The following is a 24,084-nucleotide window of genomic DNA, read 5'->3' as shown; positions in this document are numbered from 1 at the left end:
AGCCCCATCACTGTCACCGAGGGCTTGTTAAACACACACTGCTGGCCCTGCCGTCTCGGTGTCTGCATCCTCCGAGTTCCCAGGTGATGCCCACGCACCTGGTTCAGGGACCCCACTCTTGAGAACCACGGACATAGAGTAGCAAAGAGAAATGACTCATCAGATAAAACCATTGTTTTCTTTTTTTTAAGCTGTCACATAGTATGCAGCTAAGAGTTAAAATTTCAATACAAGCAGAATAAGGATTTGTCAAGGATCACCAACGGTTTAAAAACTAGGCCAGATGCCTCTTCCTTTAAGAGGGGTTTGCAGGATCCTGCTGAGGCCTGTTCCCGCACGTGGGCAAACAACCTCTTAGTCACCTGCCAAAAGACTTCCATTGCGAGAACGCTCCAGAAAGGGCCTGCCAGGCAGAGAGGCTCCTGGGAGAGCGTCTCTCGGGTTGATTGGCAGGGACGCCAGTGCCCTGCACTCTAACAAGTGATTCTTAGGTGCGCTTTTGGCAGCTCTGCCCGCAGTGACGTCAGATCTCTCGAAGCCCTCGGTTGGCAGGCTGGCGTAGATCTTAGCAGAAAACTATTGCGAGTGCGGTTTGAACAGCAGATGCGTCAGATTGCCTCTGGCACGGAACTCCTGGTCCCCGAGGCCACCTGGGGTCTCCGGCCCACTCGACAGGTAGCTCAGGGCCTCCACAGTTCATTTCCCTCTTTGGCGTTCCAAAGACGGTGTCAGAGGGTAAAGGCCCTCAGGAGGCCACAAACACCAGAAACGTACGCATCTCTGCTGTCAGAGTAGCCGCCCGCCCACATTTTTTTTCAGTTTGGAGACTACAAAATATCAGGGTTGAAAGAGAGATGAAATCATGACTTTGAAGCAGACGTAAATTCCTAAGGGAAACTTGAAGGGAGAAGCTCGCCGCAACTCATCCTTGAAAAGTTGCGTGCTGAGCCCTCAGCCTTGCCAAGGACATAAGTGCACGGCGTGTTTGTGGCTGGTGGTGGCGAAGGCTTCTTTTCTTTCTTTAACTGACATATCTCTCAGAGGCTGGTTTCCACGAGCTTTACGTTTTCTGAAAAACATTTTCTGGTGGGTATTCAAAGGGGAACGCAGGACTGATAGGCTAGCTCAAGTTGTTGAGCTAGCAAACAACGGAGTTCTTTCCAGACACCAGGGACTGAGAAAAGAGGGCACAGCCCGGAGAGAGAGGACCAAGAGAGGTCCAGGCAAACAAACTCAACCCAGTGCACAGGAACGAAAGATGGTACCTGGAGTCAGAGGAAGCCGGTGTCCACGGCACAGCCGCGAGAGGGTACACACTTTCTAGAGGGCAACTTGGCAACACGTATCGAGAGCCCTAAAAGGTGTAGCCAAGGTCCTTAAATTCGACTTCTAGGATTTGCCCTTAGGAAATAGGCAGCTTTGTGAACTGGGCGTAGGTACCAGGATGCTCGCTGCAGAATATTTATATTAGTGAAAAACTGGATGTGAGCTAAAGATCCTGTAACAGCAGAGAACCTAAGTTATGGGAGAGCTATTCCTTAGCATACTATGTGGTCATTAAATATTATTTTGTCTCGTGGTTACCAGTAGGGGGGAGGGGAGGGGGAGATACAACCTATTGAGTATAAGATGGCTCAGAGTGTATTGTACAACACGGGGAATAGAGCCATATTTTGTAATAACTGTAAATGGAAAGTAACCTTTAAAAATTGTATAACAATTTAAGAATTAAGTAGTTAACTGTAGAGTTAAGCAATATTATTTCATGAGAGAACACTTAAATGTTATGTTCTACAGCTGAGGGTAGAAAGTTAAGGCATTAGACACCAGGGTGCTGGCAGTGATCTGTTTATCTTGGTGCGGGTTACGCGGGTGTGTTGGGTCTGTGACAATTCATTGACCTGTACCCTTATGATATGTGCCCCTTACTCTTTAGTAAAAAGTCTGAAAAGGTAGTTTCCTAAGTAGAGCGTTCATTATGGTACAAACTATATATTCCGGATATGTATGTGTGTGTATATATGCACGTGTGTATACATACACAGGTTTGAGAAAAGGAACTATGCTCCAAAATGTCAGCAGTTCATCGCCTGGTGGTGTTACCATGAATCGTTGCCTTTATTGTGCTGTGTCGGTCTCCAGTGAATACGTATGATTTCTGTAACAGCCTCCAAAACTTTAATAGACGTTAATTTAAAAAAATGGTCAGAGGCATGGAAAAGCACACCAAATACAGATACAAGTCACAGTTCCTCGTCCAGGGCTCGCCGGCTCCCCTGGGGTGGGTACGAGTGGTCCCCACCACGCGGCTGCTGGCGGCCCGCGTGGCACCTGGCCCCCAGCACCCCGCGGCTGGGGGTGACCAGGAGGCATACACTCTGTCTCAGCGAGGCCTACGACCAGATAGATTCCTGTGTCCCGAAGCCCCCTGCTCTGTCCTTCCGGGTGTGGCTTCTGTGCAGGCTCAGAAATGGCCACGAGAAGGGTCCCTATCAGGGTCTGAGGGCTCTCAGGATCCTAGCGGGCTCCCTTGACTGCAAACTCAGATAGATGCACGTGAACTGGAGGCCACGGTGGGATGGGGTCGTTCCAGGTGAGGACACTAAGCCTCCTTCTGGGGGAGACTAGGTTCCCTGGCACTCAGGTAGCTTCCATAAGGGGCCGGGGGCAGGACGTGGCCCTCTCTGTTCGAGATCTTTCTGGGACCTCTTGGAGGTCTGAAGAGCAACAGATTGGCCCTCGGTGGGGTTTTTCGAAGGGGAAGATTCTCCGGAAAACATCATCAACCCCATTTGATTAAAAAAAAAAGAAGATTAGCGACAGAATGGTAATGTAATAGATGAAAGAACAGCAGAATTCACAGCTGAAATTTATGGAACATTTATGACCCAGGCACGACCCATAAATTATCCCATTGAAGCCTCCTAATAGTTCTAAGAGGTAGATCTTACTCTGACTCCTATTTTAAAGATGAGATAACCAAGGTTTGAAGACATCTGATAACTAATCAAGGACGCTCGCCCCTGCAGAGCCCGTGCCCTCAGCTCCCACATGGTAGGACGGCTACAGTTGGGATGAAGTGTCCCGAGGAAAGTCTATGAGCTCTGGTGGGTGAGCTCTTCAGTGTGCCCTGAAGGTGGGGCAAGAAAGGGTGAGCTTCTAAGAGGGAAGACTTACGGAGATTTTAAGATCCTTGCTCTGTGAGGGTCATTTCACCTGTCCTTGAGGATGAAGAAACCACCACACAGCCATCTTGCTGGGATACATAGTGGAAATAATACAGCTGGAGACTCAAAAGAACCACGGCCTCACCTTGAGTGGGTGAAAGTCATCTCTTTGATCTTAATTTTCCCCATCTGTGAAATGGGGTTAATTAGCGCTATCCTGCTGATCTGTTAGCAGGACTGGATTTAATGTGGCAAACCTGGGCGTGGCAACCAGGACATCACAGGTGCTGACTGATGGAGCGATGGCTGTCATGTTTTCCTGCGCCTGGAGCCAGGCAGGTCTAGAGGCTCTTTGTCGACCTCATGTGGACAAGCTAATGGATGACGACCCAACAGAGAAGGTGGGGAGGCGCACGAAACAGTGCATTGCCGTTCCGTACTGCCATGGCTTTCGTATGACTAAGCCCCGACTAATTAGTATTAAATTACATGTCATTGTCAGTATTCCTGGAGATCGAGGAAACTACAATGAGAAAGAATGAAGAAGGAAGAGCAATGTCCTCACCTCACAAAACATAGGCAACTTTTTGGCAAAATCCACCACTCTGGTAATTGCTGGTGTGATGATTTTTGTAAAATGGCTGAAGGCTTCCAAGTCGACCTTTCCACCTTCTGGGGCGTTTACTATTGGCGCTTGTCCAATGTCTTCTGGCTGAGGTGAGACAAAGAAAATTTAAATGGAGACATCGAAGGGATCACGGATCACGGTTCTCACGCGGCAGAAAATCTCTTCTGAACTGACATACTGTACACTTTCCGCATCTTTTGTTAACAGACCCTAGAGTTTTCACGTCCTTTAGTTCTCTGATCAAAGATACCTGTCTTGGCCATTGCTTTCAAAGGCCCCCAGTGATCATGGTCACAGGATTGTTGCTGCAGAAAGAAAGAGAAAGTGAGAGAGAGAGAGAAAGAGGGAGAGAGAGAAAGAGGGAGAGAGGGAGGAACAACAGGAATGCTTCTGACCGCACACAGGTGACCTATGCTCTGGGGGCTCTGGGGGCCGTCTTCAGAGCACGGCGCACTCTGGGGGGTGCCTTTCTGTGGGAGGTGGGCATGGCGTGGGCGGGGTTGGGGAGGTCTGGCCAACAGCACTCAGGGGCTTCCGATTCTTTTGCTTGGCTCGAGCCCTCCACACGCCAGCTGGAGGAGGCCTCCGCGGGCTGGGGGAAGCCCTCTGCTTTGGGTCGCCTCCAGGGACTGGGCTGTGTACGCTGGGCAAACTGGAGGGCAGAGTGCAGAATGGACTGGTACGACTTCTCTGCCCTTGTTCGCAACCATCCATCGCCTTGCTGCTCACAGGGTGGGTGTCGGCAGCTTGGGTGTCATCTGGAGACTTGCTGGAAATGCAGAATCCCGGCCCCCTCCCCAGGCCTACTGGTGCAGAAGCATCACGCGCGCAAGCCCTCAGGTGCTGTGCGCGCACCAGGCCCCCACGTCCGCTGGGGCCTTCCAGCTCCTTGGCCTGCGGTCCAGTGACCGCCGTGCTGTGGCCTCTCCACTATCTGCTGTTGTCAGCACTGCTCCCTGCCAGGGACAGTCCTTCCGGTCACCCTTACTGGTCCTTGTGATGACAATGACCGCCTCAGGGGGTTCTCACCCAATTCCCGGCAGGCAGGTGGGCAAAGGAGCACCCAGGGAGGTTAAAGACGGTCCCCTGAGGCCAGGACTGATTGCTGGTCTTCCAGGAAGTTTAATGGGATCAGAGGATCCTACCCTGCCCGACGGTGACCCTCTTTGCCTAGAGTCACGGTGCACATGCAGGAAGCAGGAAGCAGGCAGCAGGGCGGGAGGCACAGGAAGCGGGGCAGAGAGGGCGGCGGGTACTGGCTCTGTGAGCCTGCTGAGCTGTCACCGCTGAATGGCTGGTGAGCGCACCGCTGGTGACAAGACCGTGGCCTGCCTCTAAGGTCCCCCAGACTTTCCTGTGCGTCAGAATGACCCCCCAGACTTTCCAATTTAGTAGGTCTCTGTTAAGAGAATCTGAGTTCCTAACAACTTCCCAGGGCACCGATGCTTCTGGTCTAAGCCCACACTTTGAGAACCACTGGGCTAGCACTGAGGAACCCACTTCCCATTTCTCTTCCCCCATCTCCCCTGTTACTGCTCACGTCTAAGTTTTAGCACGAAGAAAAGCAAGGATGATTCTTTCACTCTCTTGTTGCCAGGGCACCAGGGTCAACAGGAACAGCCCAGGCCCTCCAAAGCGTGGTCGAAGTTGTGGGAACAGCCTGGGGAAGGATTTTTAAATCTATTACATAACAAATTCTGGCAGCATTGACCTTTCTGGAATTCTTCTGTTTATTTTATTTTACTTTTTTTATTGTTTGTTTTGGGGGCAGTGAGTGGATGGGAAAGAAGGCTGGTTTCCGTCTTGTTTCAGAATCAATGACGGTATTTTGGGGCAACTGCTGGCATGGCAAAGCCTAGGAAGGCTACTGGTTCTCCGGGTGCAGACGGAATTGATGGAATAATCACATGTACAGCTTCTCTCACTCTCTCTGTCTCTCTGTCTTTCTCACATAGACTGAGCTAAGGGAAAAGGTACACAGAAAGTCTGGGCGTGATTCTGATACACAGTGAAGTTTGGTCACTGCTACTTCTGGCATCCTTCAGACCTCCTTGCTGGTCTTTCTAATCTCTGCCACCCCGAAATGCGGCCTGTCTCACCTGTGTGTCTACTGTACAGCTCTCTTATGAAGATCAACTGATAAAAGGAACATGGTCACACATTAAAAAGGTAGGGAGGTGTACACACACACACACACACACACATAGGGTGAACTTTTTAAGAAATAAAAATATTTTAATAACATAGCTTTGGCCTGGAATGGTCTTCAGTGGCTTACTATGGATATTAATAATTTCCATTTAATCTGTGAGTCTGTGGGGCATTTGAATCACTGTCTGTGATACCTCTAAAGGTTTGAAAAATAGGAGGGAAATTATACAAGGAAATATGACAATTTTAACTAAAATCAAATGCCCAAATGTAACAACCTCACAAGCTTTCCTGTTGATAAGTATCAGAGTAGGAAAAAAATTTACTTTTAAGCCTTTGGGTATTTAATGGAAAATACAATTGCTAGAAGTAAAACCACATACAAAGTAGAAGCCTTCTATTACATTATTAAGCTTTCTATCCATAATAGGTCTTGGATACTAGAAAAAAACATATAGGAGCTTGGTGTGGTGTCTGCTGGTTCCGGGAGATTCGAGCTCCAGCCAGAATGATCGAGGTTGTTTGCAACGACCGTCTGGGGTGAACCTGGAGCTTTATTACCAATAGAGCAGAGTTCCTTCTCCCTGTCCTTCCCTCTTCCCCCACCCTCGCCCCCCACACTAATATGGATGCTTGTTTTTGAAAACTCATGTCAGTAAAAACTCAGAGGCTGAAAAAAGAAAATATATGAATTGACCCAAGTTAACACATCAGGAATACAATTAAAGCTGAGCTTGTTTGTGACTTCCCTGAAGGTTTTTTACCCATAAGGACAACACACTATTTGCTAAAATATTTGGAAGATGTTAAAAATAGAGTACCAGTATTTGGCACAATTGAATCTACTGGATCACTTCTTACAGCTAGTAGCCTAGAGTGCACTCCCTGAACACGTGTGCTCACACACACGTGTGTTTATGCACATGAGGTCGAACTCGGAGACTGAGGATAGGTGAGGCTTGCAGGCTCACCACTGGGGACTGTGGGGAAGCCTGGTTTTTGCCTCTGTGGATCAAAGTGCTTGAGCTGCTCAAAGGGGTGGGCAGGGGGCCCTAATGGACCTCCGGAGCCTGCCCTGCCTACCTCTTCCCGTCTCTGCCACAACTTCCTTCATGCTTTTCCATCTCGGGGCGGCCTTCCTCCTGGACTTCTGCTTTCTTCAAAGTCCTCACTTCTGTCTCATCTCTGCCAATTCCAAATCCCACCCACTTGCAATTCTGTCTTCTCCTCGAAGCGCTCTCAGATGGCCTCAGTGGGAAATGATTCTACCTCATTTGAGTACACCTGGTGGCCCATTTAACCACTCATCTGGCATCTAGGCACTTATTACTTTTATTGTAGTTATGCAGGTACACATCTAAGATATGAACTCGAGGTGGGGGGATATGCCTTGAGTATCTGTCTACTGTGTAGACGGCACTGGGCCAAACGGTGGAGGATTGAGGGAGTAAATAAACCTGTGTTTATACATGCACTCAACCAATGTTTATTGAGCAACTACTATGGGGTCAGGCCTTGTTCGAGATGCTGAGGTGACAGCAATGAACAATGTATCCTCAAGGAACCTTCATACAGTGAAGGAAGACAGACAATAAATGAAAAGAATACTCTCATGGAAGAATTTTAGTTTGTGATAAGACTGGAGATGACTTAATAATACATGGGGCTCAGGAGGTAGGGTGGTCAGCCAGGCCCCTTTGAGAAGTAATGTGTGAGCTTTAACTTGCAGAATGTCAAGAAGGCAGCCTTCCACAGATGCAGAGGACATTTTCGGCAGAGGGCAAACCCAGTGCAAAGTCCCAAGGTCAGAAAGGAGGCCCGTGTGGTTAGGCCCAGAGGATGGAGGGGTGGCAAGGGTCCCATCATGATGGGCCTTCAGGGCCATGGAGGGGAGATGGGCACATCTTAAATGCCATGGGGCACCGCTGAAGGGCTTTAAACAGGAGCAGCACGATGAAATTCATGGTTCTATGTGGAGAAGGGATGTGGTTGCCGAGGAAGAGGTGGGAGAACAGCAGCAGTGGTTTGGGCAGGAGACAAAGTGGGCTGGACCACAGGGGCAGCAGGAGAGATGGAGAAAAGTGGGACTTGGGGACATACCTAGGGAGCCCAGGGCAGGGGTTTCTGATGGGCTGGAGACGGAGTGAAGGTCAATAAGGAATCCAGCACGTATCCTCTGGGGCAGTGGAGGGGGGGACCTGTAGAAGGAGAGATTCAAGGGTGTGTGCAGGTGTGGGCTTCAACCCTAGCTCAGCACTAGAGGTAGCCGGTATGACACAAATCGAGACGAACTGGGGCTTTGTGCTTTGACTGTTGCATCAGAATTGTTCAAGGTGAGTAGGAAGTGCCACCAGCTGACCCCTTTGCAGGTGGCTGTCTCAGAGCTGAGGGCTTCTTGGCTGGGGTCTCTGGCACATGCAGAGGGGATGGGGCCAGACGGGACTCTCCTCTTCCTCTGAGTGATCACAGTGTGTCTCCCCGCACCTTTGTGATGGGGAACAAATGGTGATGAGAGGTCCCTGGGCCTTGGGCCTTTTCCTGGGGAAAGCAGGGACAGGATGGTACGGGTGGTGGTGCAGGGATGATGCACACTGTAACTCCGTAGGAGCTTGTTAACGACATGCCAAGCACTTCTATCTATTACTTGTACACCATTGATAAGGGCATAAAGGCAACCGAGACTTAGACATGGGAAGTAACTTACCCAAAGTCACATAATTAAAAAGCAACAGAGGCAAGCAACAAACTCAGGCTGTCTGGTTCCAGTTTCTAGGCACATAACTACTAGACCACGCTGCCTTCTTCTGATGTAATTATAATCATTTTGGGTGACAGAAGCCTTCCTGGCTTGATTGCACCTGTTTTATGACCACACGTGGTCAAGCCACCCATCCTGCATCACCCTTCTGCTTATGCCCCTTTTCTGAGGCTGTTATTGGGAATTTGTGTCATCAGGGGAAAAGTGGGGCAGGCCCACCCTGGTTCTGATGGTCACATTTGACACCTGGTGGAAAATCCACCCAAAGCCATACCTTTGCATGTGAACTAAGGGAGCAGAGTAATAAGGAGACAGGCTGGGACCTGGGACCTGGGACCCTTGGCTGCAGGGCTTGCACCCGGACAGACGTCTCCTCCCACAAGAAAATACAAAGAAACTATAAGGGACTAAAAATAACTGCGTACATGTGCAGTTGGGGCAAATAATGGACAAGACGAAACAAAAAGACCAAAACAAAAAAAACCCACCTGCCACTTCTGAAGAGCCGGGGCATGCTCCTGGCACTCAGCACCACCAAGGGGTAGGCAGACCACCTAGGACATCCCTCTGGCCCCACCCCTGGCCCCGCCCCTCCCCTCCCCACATATAAGGAACCAGCTCACCCCCCCCTCCCCCCAGGGAGCTAGCAAGGGCAACTGCTACTTGTTCTTGCTCCCTCCTGCTGCAGCAGGGACCCCAAGAAAGCCTTGCCTGAATTCCTTATCTGGCCTCTGATCAATTTCTATTGATTAGGGAGTCCAAGAACTCTGGCGGGTCAAAACAACACAGCGTTCAACAGACAATACTGTCGCTGTACGGAGTTTACCCCAATCCAGTGTCTTCCACATCTGGGAGCGCAGATGTGAGCTGCCTTGGTGGAGAGACTTTGCTTTCCCTTGTTCACCACCACCGGCCTCTTGCCCCCCTCTCAGTCCACATCTACTTTTCATCATCACTGCCACCACACACGAATCGGTACTTCTGCACCATCAGAGATTTGAGTGGATTGGAGAATGACTTAAATGTTTTTGGAAGTAGTTTTAAAGAGTGGCTTTAGAATTACTGTGAAAATCTGCATGGCTTTTGCAAAAGTTCCTTACTTGCCAATGACTCATTTTCACAGGCGTATCGATTTGAAACCCTGGTCCAACCACCCACCTCTGTTTATGACTTGAGTCCTGGTCTTCGGGTAAAAAACGATGAAGAAGCTCCTTTTGGGAAGTAAGTTACTTACCCATTCCAGATAAATGAATACTTCTAGCTTTTATGACAACGTATAATTTTTAATCCCTTATGACATTGCCACACTATTATTAACATAATAGGCCTCCTCAAATTCTTTTCCAGAACAAGATGGGCAATCATCACATAAAAATAAATGAAGTAATATACATAGCAGTGTTGTGAGCAAAAAAAGTGGTATTGGCCACACAAGAAATGCAAATCTGAATGTGCAGAAGCCAGTTCAGCACATGGATACTATGTAGCAAAGCTGTCTTTAATGAAGGATTGTTCTTTTTTGTTTCTTAGAGATTTTTTTGATGTGGACCATTTTTAAAGACTTCATTGAATTGGTTACAATATTGTTTCTGTTTTATGTTTTGGTGTTTTGGCCGGGGGGCATGTGGGATCTTAGCTCCCCAACCAGGGATTGAACCCGCACCCCCTGCTTTGGAAGGTGAAGTCTTAACAGCTGTACTACCAGGAAAGTCCCTAATGAAGGATTCTTAATGTCCTTGCGGGAATAATTCACCCCTCAAAAGCGTGAACTTTTTCTCCTGAGCATAAATACTCAGTCAGAGTCACCCTGCTGCAGGGGATGTGCGTAAATGTGTCAAGTGGCTAAGACACAGGGCTTAGTTGTGCTGTTTCTGAGGATGGACCCATGGAACTGGATGGTTTGTGACACAGATATTTACTGGGCTCTATTCTGGTTATCTACTGCTGTGTAACAAACCTCCCCAAAACTTAGTGGCTGAAAACAACAAATTTTCACTCTCTCTCCGAGTTCTGTGGATTGATGGGCTCAGCTGGGTGCTTCTCACTTGGGGTCCCTCATGAAATGGCAGCAGAGTCTGGTGTCACCTGCAGGCTTTCTTACTCACATTTCTGGTGCCTGGGCTGGTTGGGAATCTCTCCAAATGGCTGGCTTGAGCTTCCTCACAGCATGGTGGTCTCAAGGTTGTTGGACTTTTTTTTACATGGCAGTTGGCTTCCCTCAGAGAGACCAGATGGCGCCCCTCTCCAACATAACCAGTGCGGAACTGCAAGCCTTCTTATAACTCAGCCTTAGAAGTCGCTCTGCCCAAATCCATTGCTTCAAGGAATCACAGCCCAGCCCAGCCTCAAGGGAAGAGAGGAGTACACTCCGCCTCTCCATGGGAGAGAATGGGCCGTGAAGACAGGGAGGAGAGAATTTATTGGCAGTCACCCTGGTGAAAAGATACCACACGTTTCAACCATGTTGCATAGTGTGGTGGTTAAGAGCATGGATCCTGGAGCTGGGCTGTGTCCATCACCACTGCTTACTAGCTGGGGGATTGAGGGTAAATCTCCTTAACTTCTTTGTCTCCGTTTGTAAAATGGAGATATTAACCACATCTACCTACATAGGTTGGTTGATATAGGGAGTTAATATCTGGAAAGCACTTACACTGGTACCTGTCACTTGGCCAGGGCCATCCAAGTGTCTCCTAACTTAACTGTTAGTGGCTGCCATCAACAAAGTGTGTTAGAAGCTGCTCGATAACAACAATGAAGGTAATTATTGGAGGGCAGGTGGATTATGGGTAAGCGTTTCCTTTCCAAAAATTTCCTTTAAGGTTGTTGTTATACCGTCTTCATGAAACCAACCAAACCAAGCCAAACCAAAAGCTAGCCCATTATAGTGGTGATGTTGAGGCGTGAAGACAATGACAGCCTATATCTCTTCGTTCAGATGAGGAGTGCCCTCACCTACCCGGGAGATACAAACAGACCCACAGAATATCCGATGCTGGGACCGAGTGAGGTCCTCATAAAGCTTCATGTCATAAACTAAGAGCTGGGTCAGTCTCCGAGACGGCCAAACACCAGCTGGTGGTGGGACGGGTGGTCCATCTGGGAACTGGGGACAACAGACGTGAGCTGGCCTTTGGGCCTGGCCCAGCCACTTTCTGGCATTGTGACCTTCGGGCGAGACACTGAAGGCTTGGTTTGTGTACCTATAAAACGCGGATAGTGATTCCAGCCTACCTACCCCAAAGCGTTGTGAAGTCCAAAGAAAGAAGAAATAGAACGAAGGACTTTCACGATGGTTAGTTTTTATAAAAACATCAAACATTGCTATTCCAAGGGTCTGGAAAGGCCTGCTTTTCTTTACACTCCCCTCCCCCATCCCTTCTCCCCATTCCCACTGTCCTCCTGGACGCGAGATAATTTATTTTAAACTCAACATTTTGACTGCTGTTGGCATAAAAATATGAGATATGAGTCACTTCGTTCTAGGGGTGATTCTAAAGGGGATATTTTGGAGTGAGTTTAGGGGACTAGGTATGCATATAAATGGGCATCTGAAGGAAGAAATAGGTATAAAAAGGGAAAGCTAGCAGGTAAAGAATTTTGCTAATTAGTTGATCCAGGGCTGCCCTTACAGCAAAAGCAAAGAGGTAAGTGCATTAGAATTCAGTGACTCACAGGCAGGAGAAGGTCAGACAGACCTGGGTTTATATCCCGCCTCTGCACTCTACTCCGGTCAATCAGATGCAGCGAGGACACCAGCATCCTGGATTCTGAGGACCAAACGGATCGCGCAGAGGTGGAAGTGGAAGCGGAAGGGGCGGGGCCTTACCAGGAACTTCCGCTTCTGCTTCCAGTGGCTGCCTTGGGCGTTGGTGGCCACGTGGGCCTCGGTGACGGTCTTGATGAGCTCCCACTCCTGGTCGGTGGGCTCGGGCTTGTGACCGATGGATCTCTGCAGCTCCTCCCGCCGCCTTTTCTCCCGGTTCTCCTCGATCAGCTTCCTCTTGGCCAGACGCTTGCTGTCGTCCAGGACCACTGGGGGCAGGGAGGGACACAGAACAGACACTCCCCAGACACCTGGCAGACCCGCGGCGGCTCGGGCCGCTGCATAGCCCGCTCAGGGGGCCTGCGGGGGTCACCCTGGGCCATTTCTCCCTTGGCAGCAAAGTGCTATGGACGACAGCCATCTTCCACCACTAGCCCCAGCACCAAACTCCGGATGCCTAGCCAGCTTTCTAGAACAAAGATGGGGGCGGGGTGGGGGGATGGGGGCTGGACACTGGGCATCTCAGCCCCACAGGGGTGGGGGGGGGCCCTAGATAAGAATGAACCAGAGACAGGTAAAGCCCATCCTACCTATAGGTTCACAGGTGTGTCTGTCTAGCCAATCATCTGAATTCACTCTTGGGGTTTCTGTTCCATCCCTCCGCCCCGCAAATGGCTCCTACTAAGAAGAACTGCAGGTTCAGAAAGTTCTTGAGCAGTAAACAGAGGCTGGCGATCCCTTCCTCAAAGGAAAAAGGAGTCTAACTCTTCATTCGTTTCCTGAAGGCTGATTGGAGTATGGCGGGGTCTAGCTCAGGTCTCACAGGCACTCACTTTGCATTCCTCGCTACCTGGTCAACGCTCAAAGGTGATTAAAGAGCCCAGGCTTTGGAATCTAGAAAGACTCGGGTTTGAATCCCTATATTACCACATTCTAGCTGTGTGACCTTTGGAAGGTTACTGAGGCTCTCTGAGTTTTCATTTCTTCCCATATAAAATCCGATCAAGGGATTTCCCTGGCAGTCTAGTGGTTAAGACTTCTCTTTCCAATGCAGAGGTTGCGGGTTCCATCCCTGGTTGGGGAGCTAAGGTCCCACATGCCTCGCGGCCCAAAATCCAAAACGTAAAACAGAAGCAATATTGTAACAAATTCAATAAAGACTTTTAAAATGATCTACATCAAAAAAAAAATCTTAAAAAAAATCGGATCAATAATACCTGCTTTGCAGGGTATCAGTGTGATAATGCACTATACATGCTCAGGAAGTAGAGCCACGACTTTTATGCAAAAGGAAATAAGAAGGGCAGGTAACAAGAAACCTATATTTCTGTGGTTAATTTCCAAAACGAAACCATTTCACCAGACTCTCAGTAGCCCTCAGTGGCATGGAAAGACTCAGGTTTTGTACTACAGAGTCATAGGGTTTTACCAATGGAGGGTCCTCAGCTCTCATCTAGTGCAACGCCCTCCTTCACAGAGGAGGAGGGAGATCATGACTTCCTTAAAGTCACACAGCAAGTTCATGGCAGAGGCAAGGCAAGACCCAGGACCCCTGACTGTGGTCCTACAATATCACTGTCCTAGGGCCGTTTCTTGAGGAAGCCGCGACCTGGTAGGGAAAGAAAACAAAGCAAACGGAGCAGAGGAAGAGAACCAGAGGTGCCTGGCAAATCCACAAACAGAAGAATGAAACCCCAATCGTGGAGATGTGATTGGGTCATCAGAGTCAGGGGAGCACTTAGACATGTGGGTGGATGGGTGAGCCCTGTGACGTCATCATGATTCACTCCTTAAGGGAGACGAGGAATGCGCTACACGCATAACCTCACTCCCCAAATGCTTCCCTGGTGCCAGGGATCTGGCATTGGATGTGCGTTATCTAATTTACTCCTGAAAACCACCTGTGGGGCTGGCGATACCTTCACACAAGGAAACCGGAAGTTAAGTCTGATGGGCACACAGCTAGTAAGTGGCAGGCCTGGGACTCCAACAGCTTTTCTGATTATAAAACCTGAGCTCTTGCTATAAAAAGCAAGCAAGGTGCACTCAAATTTCCACCCTGTGTAGATCAACACTGAGTTTTTAAACTTCATCAACATTCATCTCTTTAACTTCTTAATAAACCAGTGCAATGGACATTCAACAGGTCACTCATTTCCATAGAACCTTAGCAGGCATTTTGTTGGCAACAGCTAAAAGCCTTTCAAAGATCAAGACAAATAACTCAGCCAGAGGTGAAGGATTAAACCAGGGTTTCCAGCCTCATGCCCAGACACAACCCTCCTCTTTTTTTTTTTTTTAAAAAAAGATTCTTCTTTCTGTCTTCTTTAATGGGCAAACCAGGACGTTCCAGAGATTTTTTGTTGTCGTTCTAGCTGAGAGAACCCTGTTTGTCGCATAAATGCAGCTGTGACTATTTCCTCTTCACAAGGAAAAATCCTCATTGCATTCTTTTTTCTTTCCTTTTTTCTTTTCTTTCTTTTACTTTAAACTGAAAGTAGGACTCCTTCATTGATGTGCAAAAAAATTTATGCCAGTGGAAACCAGAAACCCTGATGCCTGGCAAAAGGGAGGCCACATGTTGTGAATGACACGATTCTCATTTCATAATTAGATTAATTAAAGTGACTGGTGTAAATCCCTTGCACAGTGTGGGGAGAAGAGACCCCAACGGCTAATCTCACCACCATATGCTGTGGCACTTTGAAAACTGGGTAGGATGACTTCAGCTTGGAATGTTTTTATGGCTAAAAATATAACAAAAAAACCAACTGCAGAATGAGTCATGCAATAGCACTCAAGTTCACATTCTTTAGAAATTTCTGAACACGATGTTTTCTACCAGTACCCTGACTCCAAAAATGTCCACAGAATAAATTCCTGTCTCTGCTTTAGAAAAAATATTAGTCCTTGTGCTTCTCACCACATGAATGTTGTGTGGAAAATTACACTTTATCCAGGTGGAAGGACAGACCTCTCATCTGGAACCTCTGTGTAGACAGAGCACTGCTGACTGTCCTGCAAGCATGATGGGGACAGTTTAACCTCTGTCTCTCACCCATCGCCTGGATGCCTTCGGAGTCAGGAGTTGATGGGGAGGGTAGGATGGAAACCTCCCAGCTATGGCTGGGAGTGAGGGTCCCTGAGAATGCTGCGTGCTCTCCCTCTGTCCACATGCGTTCCTGCTTTCTCTCCTGCCTGGGTGATTTCCTTGAGCCAACCTTTCCCCCAGTCAACACTCCTTGAATATGAAGCAAAGGAAGAAGGTTACTTACAATCTGTTGCCATGCCAACGTAGATGCATTTTTTAAAGCGACATTCCTGGCACTGATTTCTTGTAACTTTGTCTATGACACATTTTCCTTCATATTTACAGGAATAGGATGGATGGAGATTTTTCTGAATGGTTCTTCTAAAGAAACCCTACATGAAAAAGAAAGACCCAGGACAACCATTTCATATTTTCGAGAAATAAGTGACTCCAGTATTTTGTATCTTCCTGACTGTGATGGATGGTTTTAGACCTTACCTCTGTACGGGCCTTTAGCTCGACCTATTCAAATATAGGGCAGTTGGCCCAAAGTGAATCTAAATAATTCTAAATCTGAGGGAGATGTCAGAGGCTACAGAGTCTCTTCTTATCTTTTTGGCATTTCCTCAAGGCTAATGGGAAAATCTCATGTTCACGTTTATGTCTTCTAAACGATGAGTCATATAAATAAATTATATTATTTCATGCCATAATTGTGTTGCTAAATGAAGCTCTGAAGAGGTTTGCTACACGTTATACCGGAGAAATAAGAGCTGGATACTTGTGATGCTTTATTAATTAATTAATTTAATCATTTATTATTTAAAGGGATGCATTAATTGTCTATAGAGATTTGGTTTAATTCTGGTTTTCGACTCTTGAGATGCCCATGACCAGCTCAGAGAGCCCTTGAAACAACAGTCCTTGGGGAGGAGAAAATTCCAAGTTCTTTATCAAATTTTTCCCATAGCTCATGGCCCTGGAGTTTTCCTTTCCTAGCACCCTTTTTCTCCAATATCTGTAGACATGCGCCCTAAAGTTCAATGTTTCTTCTTCTCTCAAGGCATGGGAGAGGGCCACCTGAGAATACAGGCTTTGGTGACTTACATAACATCCTCAAGGCTGTGTCATATGAGAACATTTCTGGACATGATACTCAGGTCTGGTAGGAATTTATAACTGCAGAAAGCATGTATCGTGAGGGGCGCATTGCAAAGTGCTGCAGACAAGTGCCAGGGCCTCTGTCTCTCCCACAGCCTTCTGAGGTCAGTATGCTTAATATCTCCACTGTGGGGATTAGAAAGCTAAGCCTTAGACAGGTTAAATCACTTGCCCCAAATCACATGGCAAGTACATGCTGGAACTCGGCCTGGGGCCCAGGAGTTGGCTTACATGATATAGATTGAGTCCAATTTTACTGTATTATTTAAACGTTTTAGATGAACATATTATAAACAGTCCCCTCTCACCCACCCCTCAAAATAACCACATCGTTTTATGGTTTAGTAGAATAGCAAGGCACAACAAATTTTGAAGGATGTTGTCCACTAAACCTTAAAGGGACCTCCAACTTTGTTGCATAAATTGGATGGAAATGCCAGTTCATCCAGGCTAACCCAAATTGTAATTATCCCATTTAACTTGCCCTGGCTTTATGCACTTATACCACTTGCATATTCCTCACTCAGACACAGGAGCTCTTCCTTGTAATGAAAAGGTCCAAGGTAGGATTTTCTACTGGGCATAGCGGAATAAAATGGAAAAATGACAGCACTAACTGAAACTCACGGACTTGGTTTCGGGGCATGTTTGCCACCCCCTGATGTTACTATTGCCCAATTCCTAACAGAAGAACTGTCATATTGTATTTGGCTTTGCATCCTTAAACACTGAGTCCATTAGTCTGAATGACATCGATGAACTGTCCTAAGGTTCCCTAAAGCACACACGGGGCAGCTGCTGACACGTGTTTCCCGGGTGTTCAAGGTGGGCGGTCCTGCCAAAGCTTGGATGTCAGGGCCCGCACAGAACGAAAAACAAGCTGTCCCCGCTCCTCTACCCCCTCCCCCTCCCTCCAATCCACCCTTCAAGGGTTACACTTGCTTGAAAGACAGAAAAAACTCAGAGATTCTAGCAAGGAGACATATGTCACAGACAGGGAGGAGGGGGTACTGTCTAGCACCCTCTTTCTGGAGGATGCAAAGCGACCTAAGTCCGGGGCCTCCAGCGAGCGTGCTGACTGCTGCTCTGAAGATGGGAAATCATTACTGTGGAGTTGGGAGACCTTTTCTCCCCCATCTGCTCACGCTGGCTTGTGTTCTGGGTGGCGGGAGCCTACTGGGGAGTAAGACAACAGGAAGGTGGGAACAGGTGATATACCAGATGCAGAGGTCACGTTCATTTCTCCAAAAAGGCTACTCTGAGCTTTTACAAGGAATGAATGAAATAACTTATACTTGGCTTATTTGGAAAAAATGTTGAGGTAGCAGGCTTTGCTATTCACAGTGCCATCTTTTCTGTGGCTTACCTTGCTGACTCTTCTCGGACACTTCATGGACCAAATCCCTTTTAAGATGTTGGCCTTCCCTAAGCTATGCTAAAAGCATATTTTCCCACATGAAGGGACCACTTTATTTGAGTAAATGTTAAAGATGGTAGGTCCCTTCATTTTAAAAAGGGACAAAAATTAATTTTTGGATGTGAACTTGGATAGCAAATACTTAACAGAATCTACTTATAAAAAGCTCTTTTTAGCAGTGAGCTGACAAAAGAGATGTCCCAGGCACTGAATAAGAACATATCTTTCATCGATGATTTGTGGGTGAGCGGAGGTTTTGCTTTATAAATCGACCTCAGACTCGTTTTTCTGCATTTGGAGAAGAACTGGATCCATTCCTTAGTGGTCCAAAATGATGCACTCATCAGTGCTCCAAGGAACTGTCACCCTCCTAGTTCAATATTCGGGCAACTGTTAAAAAAGCTTCGAGTCTCTCTTTAAAAAGTGATTTACTCGGGGCAGTATCAACATTCTTTCTACAAAAGATGCATGAAAACTGGCCCATCACAACAGACAAAACATCTCCAAAAGACTTCCACTGTCTTCAGGGCAGAAACAGGCAAAAAAGATTCTCCCTCTACACGCTACGAGTATGGGGTAGAAATACTTGCAAATTACAGGCTTGAGTAAACAAGATGTGAAGCACGACATTTTTCATCTTTGGCCATTTTTCAAAACTGTGTTTCATTTGACCACCTCTTTTGTCTTTTTCCAAGACACTCTGTCCTTGCATTAAATGATCTGTGTAACCGCCCTAGGAAGACTTTCTGATTTTATGACTGGGGCTATCCCGGAAACAGGATTCTGATCCGAGACAAAGGCACCAGGGCTGAGAAATCTAGCTTTCTGCTACGTGATTGATTCTTTTAAGTAAACCTCAGTTGAATCAGGCCCCAAGCATCCTGTGATCTTGGGAGAAGAGGGCAGTGGATTTCTTGATCACCGTGAAGACATACGTGAGTCAGAGACACGTATTAATAGGTTAACAGGCTTGGCTCTCCTTTGTTTAAGTCAATCGCTAACGATCATTAAGTCCTCTGTGAGGCACGTTTGGCCTTTAGAGTCACTGTGGGAGTTGAGTAATAAATGGAATTGTCATTAGAGTCTCCCCCAGAATTCAAAATTTGTCATTAAAAACTGATTTGAGAGAATCTCAGCGCTGCATAATCAGGTAGGTAAAAGCCTTATGAATTGGGGCTAATTTAGAAGAAAGACCCATTTGAATTAGCGAGCTTTTGGAATGAGAGAAAGTATCTAAACTCATGTAGTTTTATTCCTTTCAAAGCAAGCCGATAGAATTGGGCTTTCAAGAGACAGAGTCTGCAAGTGTCCCAGTTAATAAACAGCTGCAACTTATTTGTAATTAATGCCATTAAACTCCTTAAGACATTACTTCCACAGACGTAATAGCAACCTTTAGCTCAGTCTCTGTTAAAAGGTGACAAGTTCTATATCAAAGGGGCCTGGATGAATGAGAACATATTACATCCCATTCCAAAATAAGTCTCGCCTTGAGGTCTTAAAAATGACCTCTTTTCAATGGATAGATCATCTCAACACATCAGTAGGCTACATGTTTCCTCATTTCGTGCACAAAAAGTAGGGAGTTTGCATGGAAAATCTTCCACCGGGGAAATGAGACAGGTTAGTATGAAACCGACCTAACGTGTTGATTTTGGTGGTGTAAGGTCAAAGGTTAGGAGAAAAGAGGGTAGTAGGAGGGAGGAAAGGAGAGGAGGGAGTGAGGTGGGTGACGGAGGGGGAAAGACGGACTTGTTTTATAAACAATACGATTTTTGCTCTACGGTTCATATCTTCTGATAATTTAGTTTAAAATACGGAAGGTAAATAAAACATTCAACAAAAAATTAAAGCCTTTCTCTGACTTACTACCTCCTTTATAAAACATTAGCTGAACGCACTGGGTTCAGCTTTGTTTACCTTTACAGTGGACTTTATTTTCTAGGCTAGGCTGTCGGACCAAAACGTGTTTGCCAGAAACTCATCTTCACTTTGATAATGAAAATGTAAGTAGGCAAATTCAGGTTCACTTTCAGGAGGTAAACTGACTGTTGATCACTGGTGTCTTCTTGTCAAGTGTTTCCTGAAGATGGGTCTGGAGAGCGTGTAATTAGCTGATGGACGACCAGAATTTACTTACTGCAGGCTGTGCCATAAGCCAGTTCGGATCATTTCAGAATATAATTGAACCTAAGTAGCCTCAAAGATATTCCCTAATGGAACCCTTAGAAGTGAGCAAATTCTCTCAGACTGACACTGGCAACTAGCTTGTGGTTGGAGTGAACTCTGCCTCCTTAAACAGTGGAGATAAAACAGGAGGAGAAATGGTTATTTCATGGGATGATAGCATGTTATAAAACATCTATGCATTTTTAAACTCAAAGGGAGGCTTTTATTAATTTCTTTACATTTAATCAATTTTCTCCCTGTCTAAAACAGCAGACCTCACACCGTCACAAAACTTCATCTAGTTATTTTTGATTTGGAGAAAAAAAAAAATTCAGTTCTTGAATATGCCCCCCAAAATGAAGAGGATGAACACAGGCCATGAATGTCGGGATTTGGCTCTAATAGGAACCTAAACTTCAGGTTGCATTCTGGAGGACTCCTGGAAGGGGCTGGATCGGGGCTCACTGGCCCCAGGGCAGTTACCTTGCAGCCTTCACACGTGATGCAGCGGTAGTGGTAGCCGGTGGCTTTGTCACCACACACGACACATAGCTCGTCCTTGTCTAAGTAACTGGGGATGTAGCCTGTGAAGAAGGAAAGAAGAAGCGTGTGAAAAAACAATATCATGTTAAAGACACACCATAGCCCGGAGGAGGAAGGTGGATGAGGAAGCAGGGCTGACTTGTTTTGTACATTTTAATACAATTTTTGCTTTACAGTTTACATCTTGTGATCATTTAGTTTTAAATATACAAGGTAAGGAAAACATTGAAGAAGAAAACATTTAAAAAAGTGACCTAATGCACTTGCTCAGTATCTTATATTTCCCCAGGACCTCAGTTCACATTTACAGAGTTAACAGGCCCGGGATTTCGGAATGCCTTAGAAACAGGTCTGCTCACTCTTGCTGTGCAGGTGGGAACAGGCCCGGAGGCTCCTGCAGCCCATGGATGTGGCAGAGAGGCCTGGATTTTTAAAAAAAATTTATTTATAAGTGGATTTATCATTTTTGTTATGCATAACATTATGGGTAATTATTAAGAAGAAAATATAAGATCTTTCAAGAGCAACCTGTTCTTTGCTCCTGAAAGGATTTGTACCCGTTTTCACACCCCAATCACTAACTTAGATTACTGAACTGGGGAAACAGTTTCTTTTCTTCTTCCTAACAATAGATTCATGATTAGACCTGAGAATCACCCTGTTTAAAATTATTGAATTTTAGAATCAACTGTTTAAAAATACTGAATCTGAGAGACCAATCCCCTCAGAGAATCTTATTTCAATGGCTTTAGGGTGTGGAAACATAGGCATTGAATTTCCTAAAAGCTCTCTGGGTGATTCTAATGTACATCTAGAATTGAGAATCCCTGGGCCTGGGCTTATATGGAGAGATCCAGAGAGGCTGGGATTTGAGACACCTGGGGTGCTCTGGATAACACAGCCTCTTTCGAAAGGCTTATTTCTGAACTTGTTCTTAGGGGACTTGATCTACTTTGGAACCAAGGCAGCATGCAATAAATTCAGAAAACTTTATAGCTGGAAAGGTCCTGGAAGAGCAGGTAGTGTTGAGGTGAACAGGCCTTCAGAGGTTTGGCCGTCCTCAGGCTCACACTAGAAATTAACAGCAGAGACTAAAATCCAGATCTCCTGACTTCCAGCCCTCCAGTATAAGTTATGTTGGTCTTTTTCTAAAAATAGACAGTTAACTTCAGGTAGAATGAATAAGGCCATCTAAAGAAAAAGATTCTGCAAACTTGTGATATTATGATAGCACAACCAGACAACACTGGCAGTTCCTCAAAAGGTTAAACACAAAGTGACATACAACCCAGCAATTCCACTCTGAGGTATATGCCCAAGAGAGGTGAAAACATGTATCCATACAAAAACTCATACATGAAGGTTCAACGCAGCATTATTCATAAAATTCAAAATGTAGAAACAACTGAAATGTCCATCAAATCATGAATGGATAAACAGAATGTGGTATATTTGTACAATGGAGTATTATTCAGCCAGGAAAAGGAAAGAAGTACTGTTCCATGGTACAACAAGGGTGAACCTTGAAAACATGCAGTGAAAGAAGCTAGATACTTGCATTTGTGTGAAATATCTAGAATAGGCATATTCCTAGAGACAGAAATTAGATTAGTGGTTGCCAAGGCCTGGAGGGAGGGGAGAATGGGGGATGACCACTAAAGGGTACAGAGTTTCTTTTCAAGGTAATGAAAATGTTCTGGAATTTCATAGTGCTGAAGGTTGTACAACTCTGGGAATATATTGAAAACCACTGAGTGAAAAACCATTGCTTTGAATGAACCTATTTTGTGCACTTTAAATGTGTGAATTTTATAGTATGTGAAATATGTCCCCATAAAGCTCTTACTAAAGAAACAAAGAAACGAGGAGATAAAAGAGGACGGTTCCGTTCGATAAACATATATGTGGGGGTGCTATGTGCCAGGCAACAACATGCCAAGGATCTGAAGATGACTAAGTCTTAATTCTTGGGGCAGCTCTCAGTGTTTTGGGGGAAACAGACAATAACAGATCATCTGCATATAATGAGGTCAGTACTGGGACAGGGCAGTGTCCAAATCACAAGGGAGAAAGTCTCCGAGATGCCTTCCCACCCACCCCCAGCCCGCGTCCAGGTTGGGTGCTTCCGTTTCTCCTTGTGCTGCCCCAGTGGCAGCCCTTTTCTTTTTTTTTTTCCGTGGTACGCGGGCCTCTCACTGCTGTGGCCTCTCCCATTGCGGAGCACAGGCTCCGGACGCACAGGCTCAGCGGCCGTGGCTCACGGGCCCAGCCGCTCCGCGGCATGTGGGATCTTCCCGGACCGGGGCACGAACCCGTGTCCCCTGCATCGGCAGGCGGACTCTCAACCACTGCGCCACCAGGGAAGCCCAGCAGCCCTTTTCTTGTCTGCATCTTAACAACCTGTGAACTTTTTCCTCCCTTTAGACCATGATCTCTGGTTCACTGTAGGCTTTAGAGTTCCAGCTAGAGGGCAGGGATCGTATCGTCCACGCTGAAACCCCAGTGTTTGGCACCTGCTTCCTCTGATGGAGAGCATCACAGTTTCTTAAGATCGCTGCTGTGAGCCAGTGGTGAAGAGCGCAAGGGAAGAGGCTCATATCCGGACGGTGCAGACGGGCAAGCTGAAGTCTGGAGGTGTGCCTGCGAAGGCTGAGGCTCTCGGCGAGGGTTTCTGAGAGAGGTGGCAATGCAGACACAGGAGCCCAAACTTCCAGCCTCATGAAAACTGCCTTAGAAAGTCTGAACTTTGGTAAAAACAAACAAACAAACAAAACACCCCAAATTCCACTCAGATTCACACTAAGACATCCAGATTCAAGCTCATCTAAGACTTAGTGATCTGGGGACACACACGCTCACCAATCAACTAGATTCGGTCCCGCTTTCTTTGATGGCTCTCATCACTGGGTTTGCTAGAGTGACACGGGGCTAAGGACAGTTTAAGGGAGATGCCATGCTCCCACAGCAGAGAAATGAAAATCACTACGTCCAGGCCAGTTTGGTTGAGGAGCCATCACCAAAAAGGCGAGATTTGAAGTCTGAATTTTATACACCTGGCTCAGCTGTCTCCTTTGGTCTATAAAAACCACTCTTCATTACATTCAAAAAGAGTCTCTGCTTGCTGGTTAGGTCTCCTCTTTACGTGGTCGTAAACCCCAAATCCCAAGCTGGTATGCCACTGTCTGCTAGGTAACTGATGGCGCTCAAATTTAAGGAGGAATACTAATAAAATCTACAGGAAAACTCACGAGGCATTGATTTATTCCAAATACAGTTTTGGGAGTAAAGAAATC

At 46.5% G+C, this 24,084-nt stretch overlaps 1 protein-coding gene across 4 annotated transcripts in view; it reads right to left on the bottom strand.

The window, feature by feature from the left end:
• THRB (thyroid hormone receptor beta) overlaps positions 1 to 24,084 on the bottom strand; it is a 354,801-nt gene that overhangs the window by 6,202 nt on the left and 324,515 nt on the right. For all 4 annotated transcript variants that reach the window (XM_065877090.1, XM_065877091.1, XM_065877093.1 and 1 more), the window contains 4 exons: positions 20,732 to 20,832; positions 15,746 to 15,893; positions 12,534 to 12,739; positions 3,733 to 3,879 (listed from right to left, as the gene is read on the bottom strand). In XM_065877090.1, the coding sequence (XP_065733162.1) occupies positions 3,733 to 3,879; positions 12,534 to 12,739; positions 15,746 to 15,893; positions 20,732 to 20,832 (602 nt within the window). The remainder of the gene's footprint in view (positions 1 to 3,732; positions 3,880 to 12,533; positions 12,740 to 15,745; positions 15,894 to 20,731; positions 20,833 to 24,084) is intronic.

Source organism: Phocoena phocoena, chromosome 4 (genome assembly GCF_963924675.1).
Source record: "Phocoena phocoena chromosome 4, mPhoPho1.1, whole genome shotgun sequence".
Taxonomy (NCBI): domain Eukaryota; kingdom Metazoa; phylum Chordata; class Mammalia; order Artiodactyla; family Phocoenidae; genus Phocoena; species Phocoena phocoena.
The sequence above is the reverse complement of the archived record's forward strand: the minus strand, read 5'-3'. Positions and strand labels throughout refer to the sequence as shown.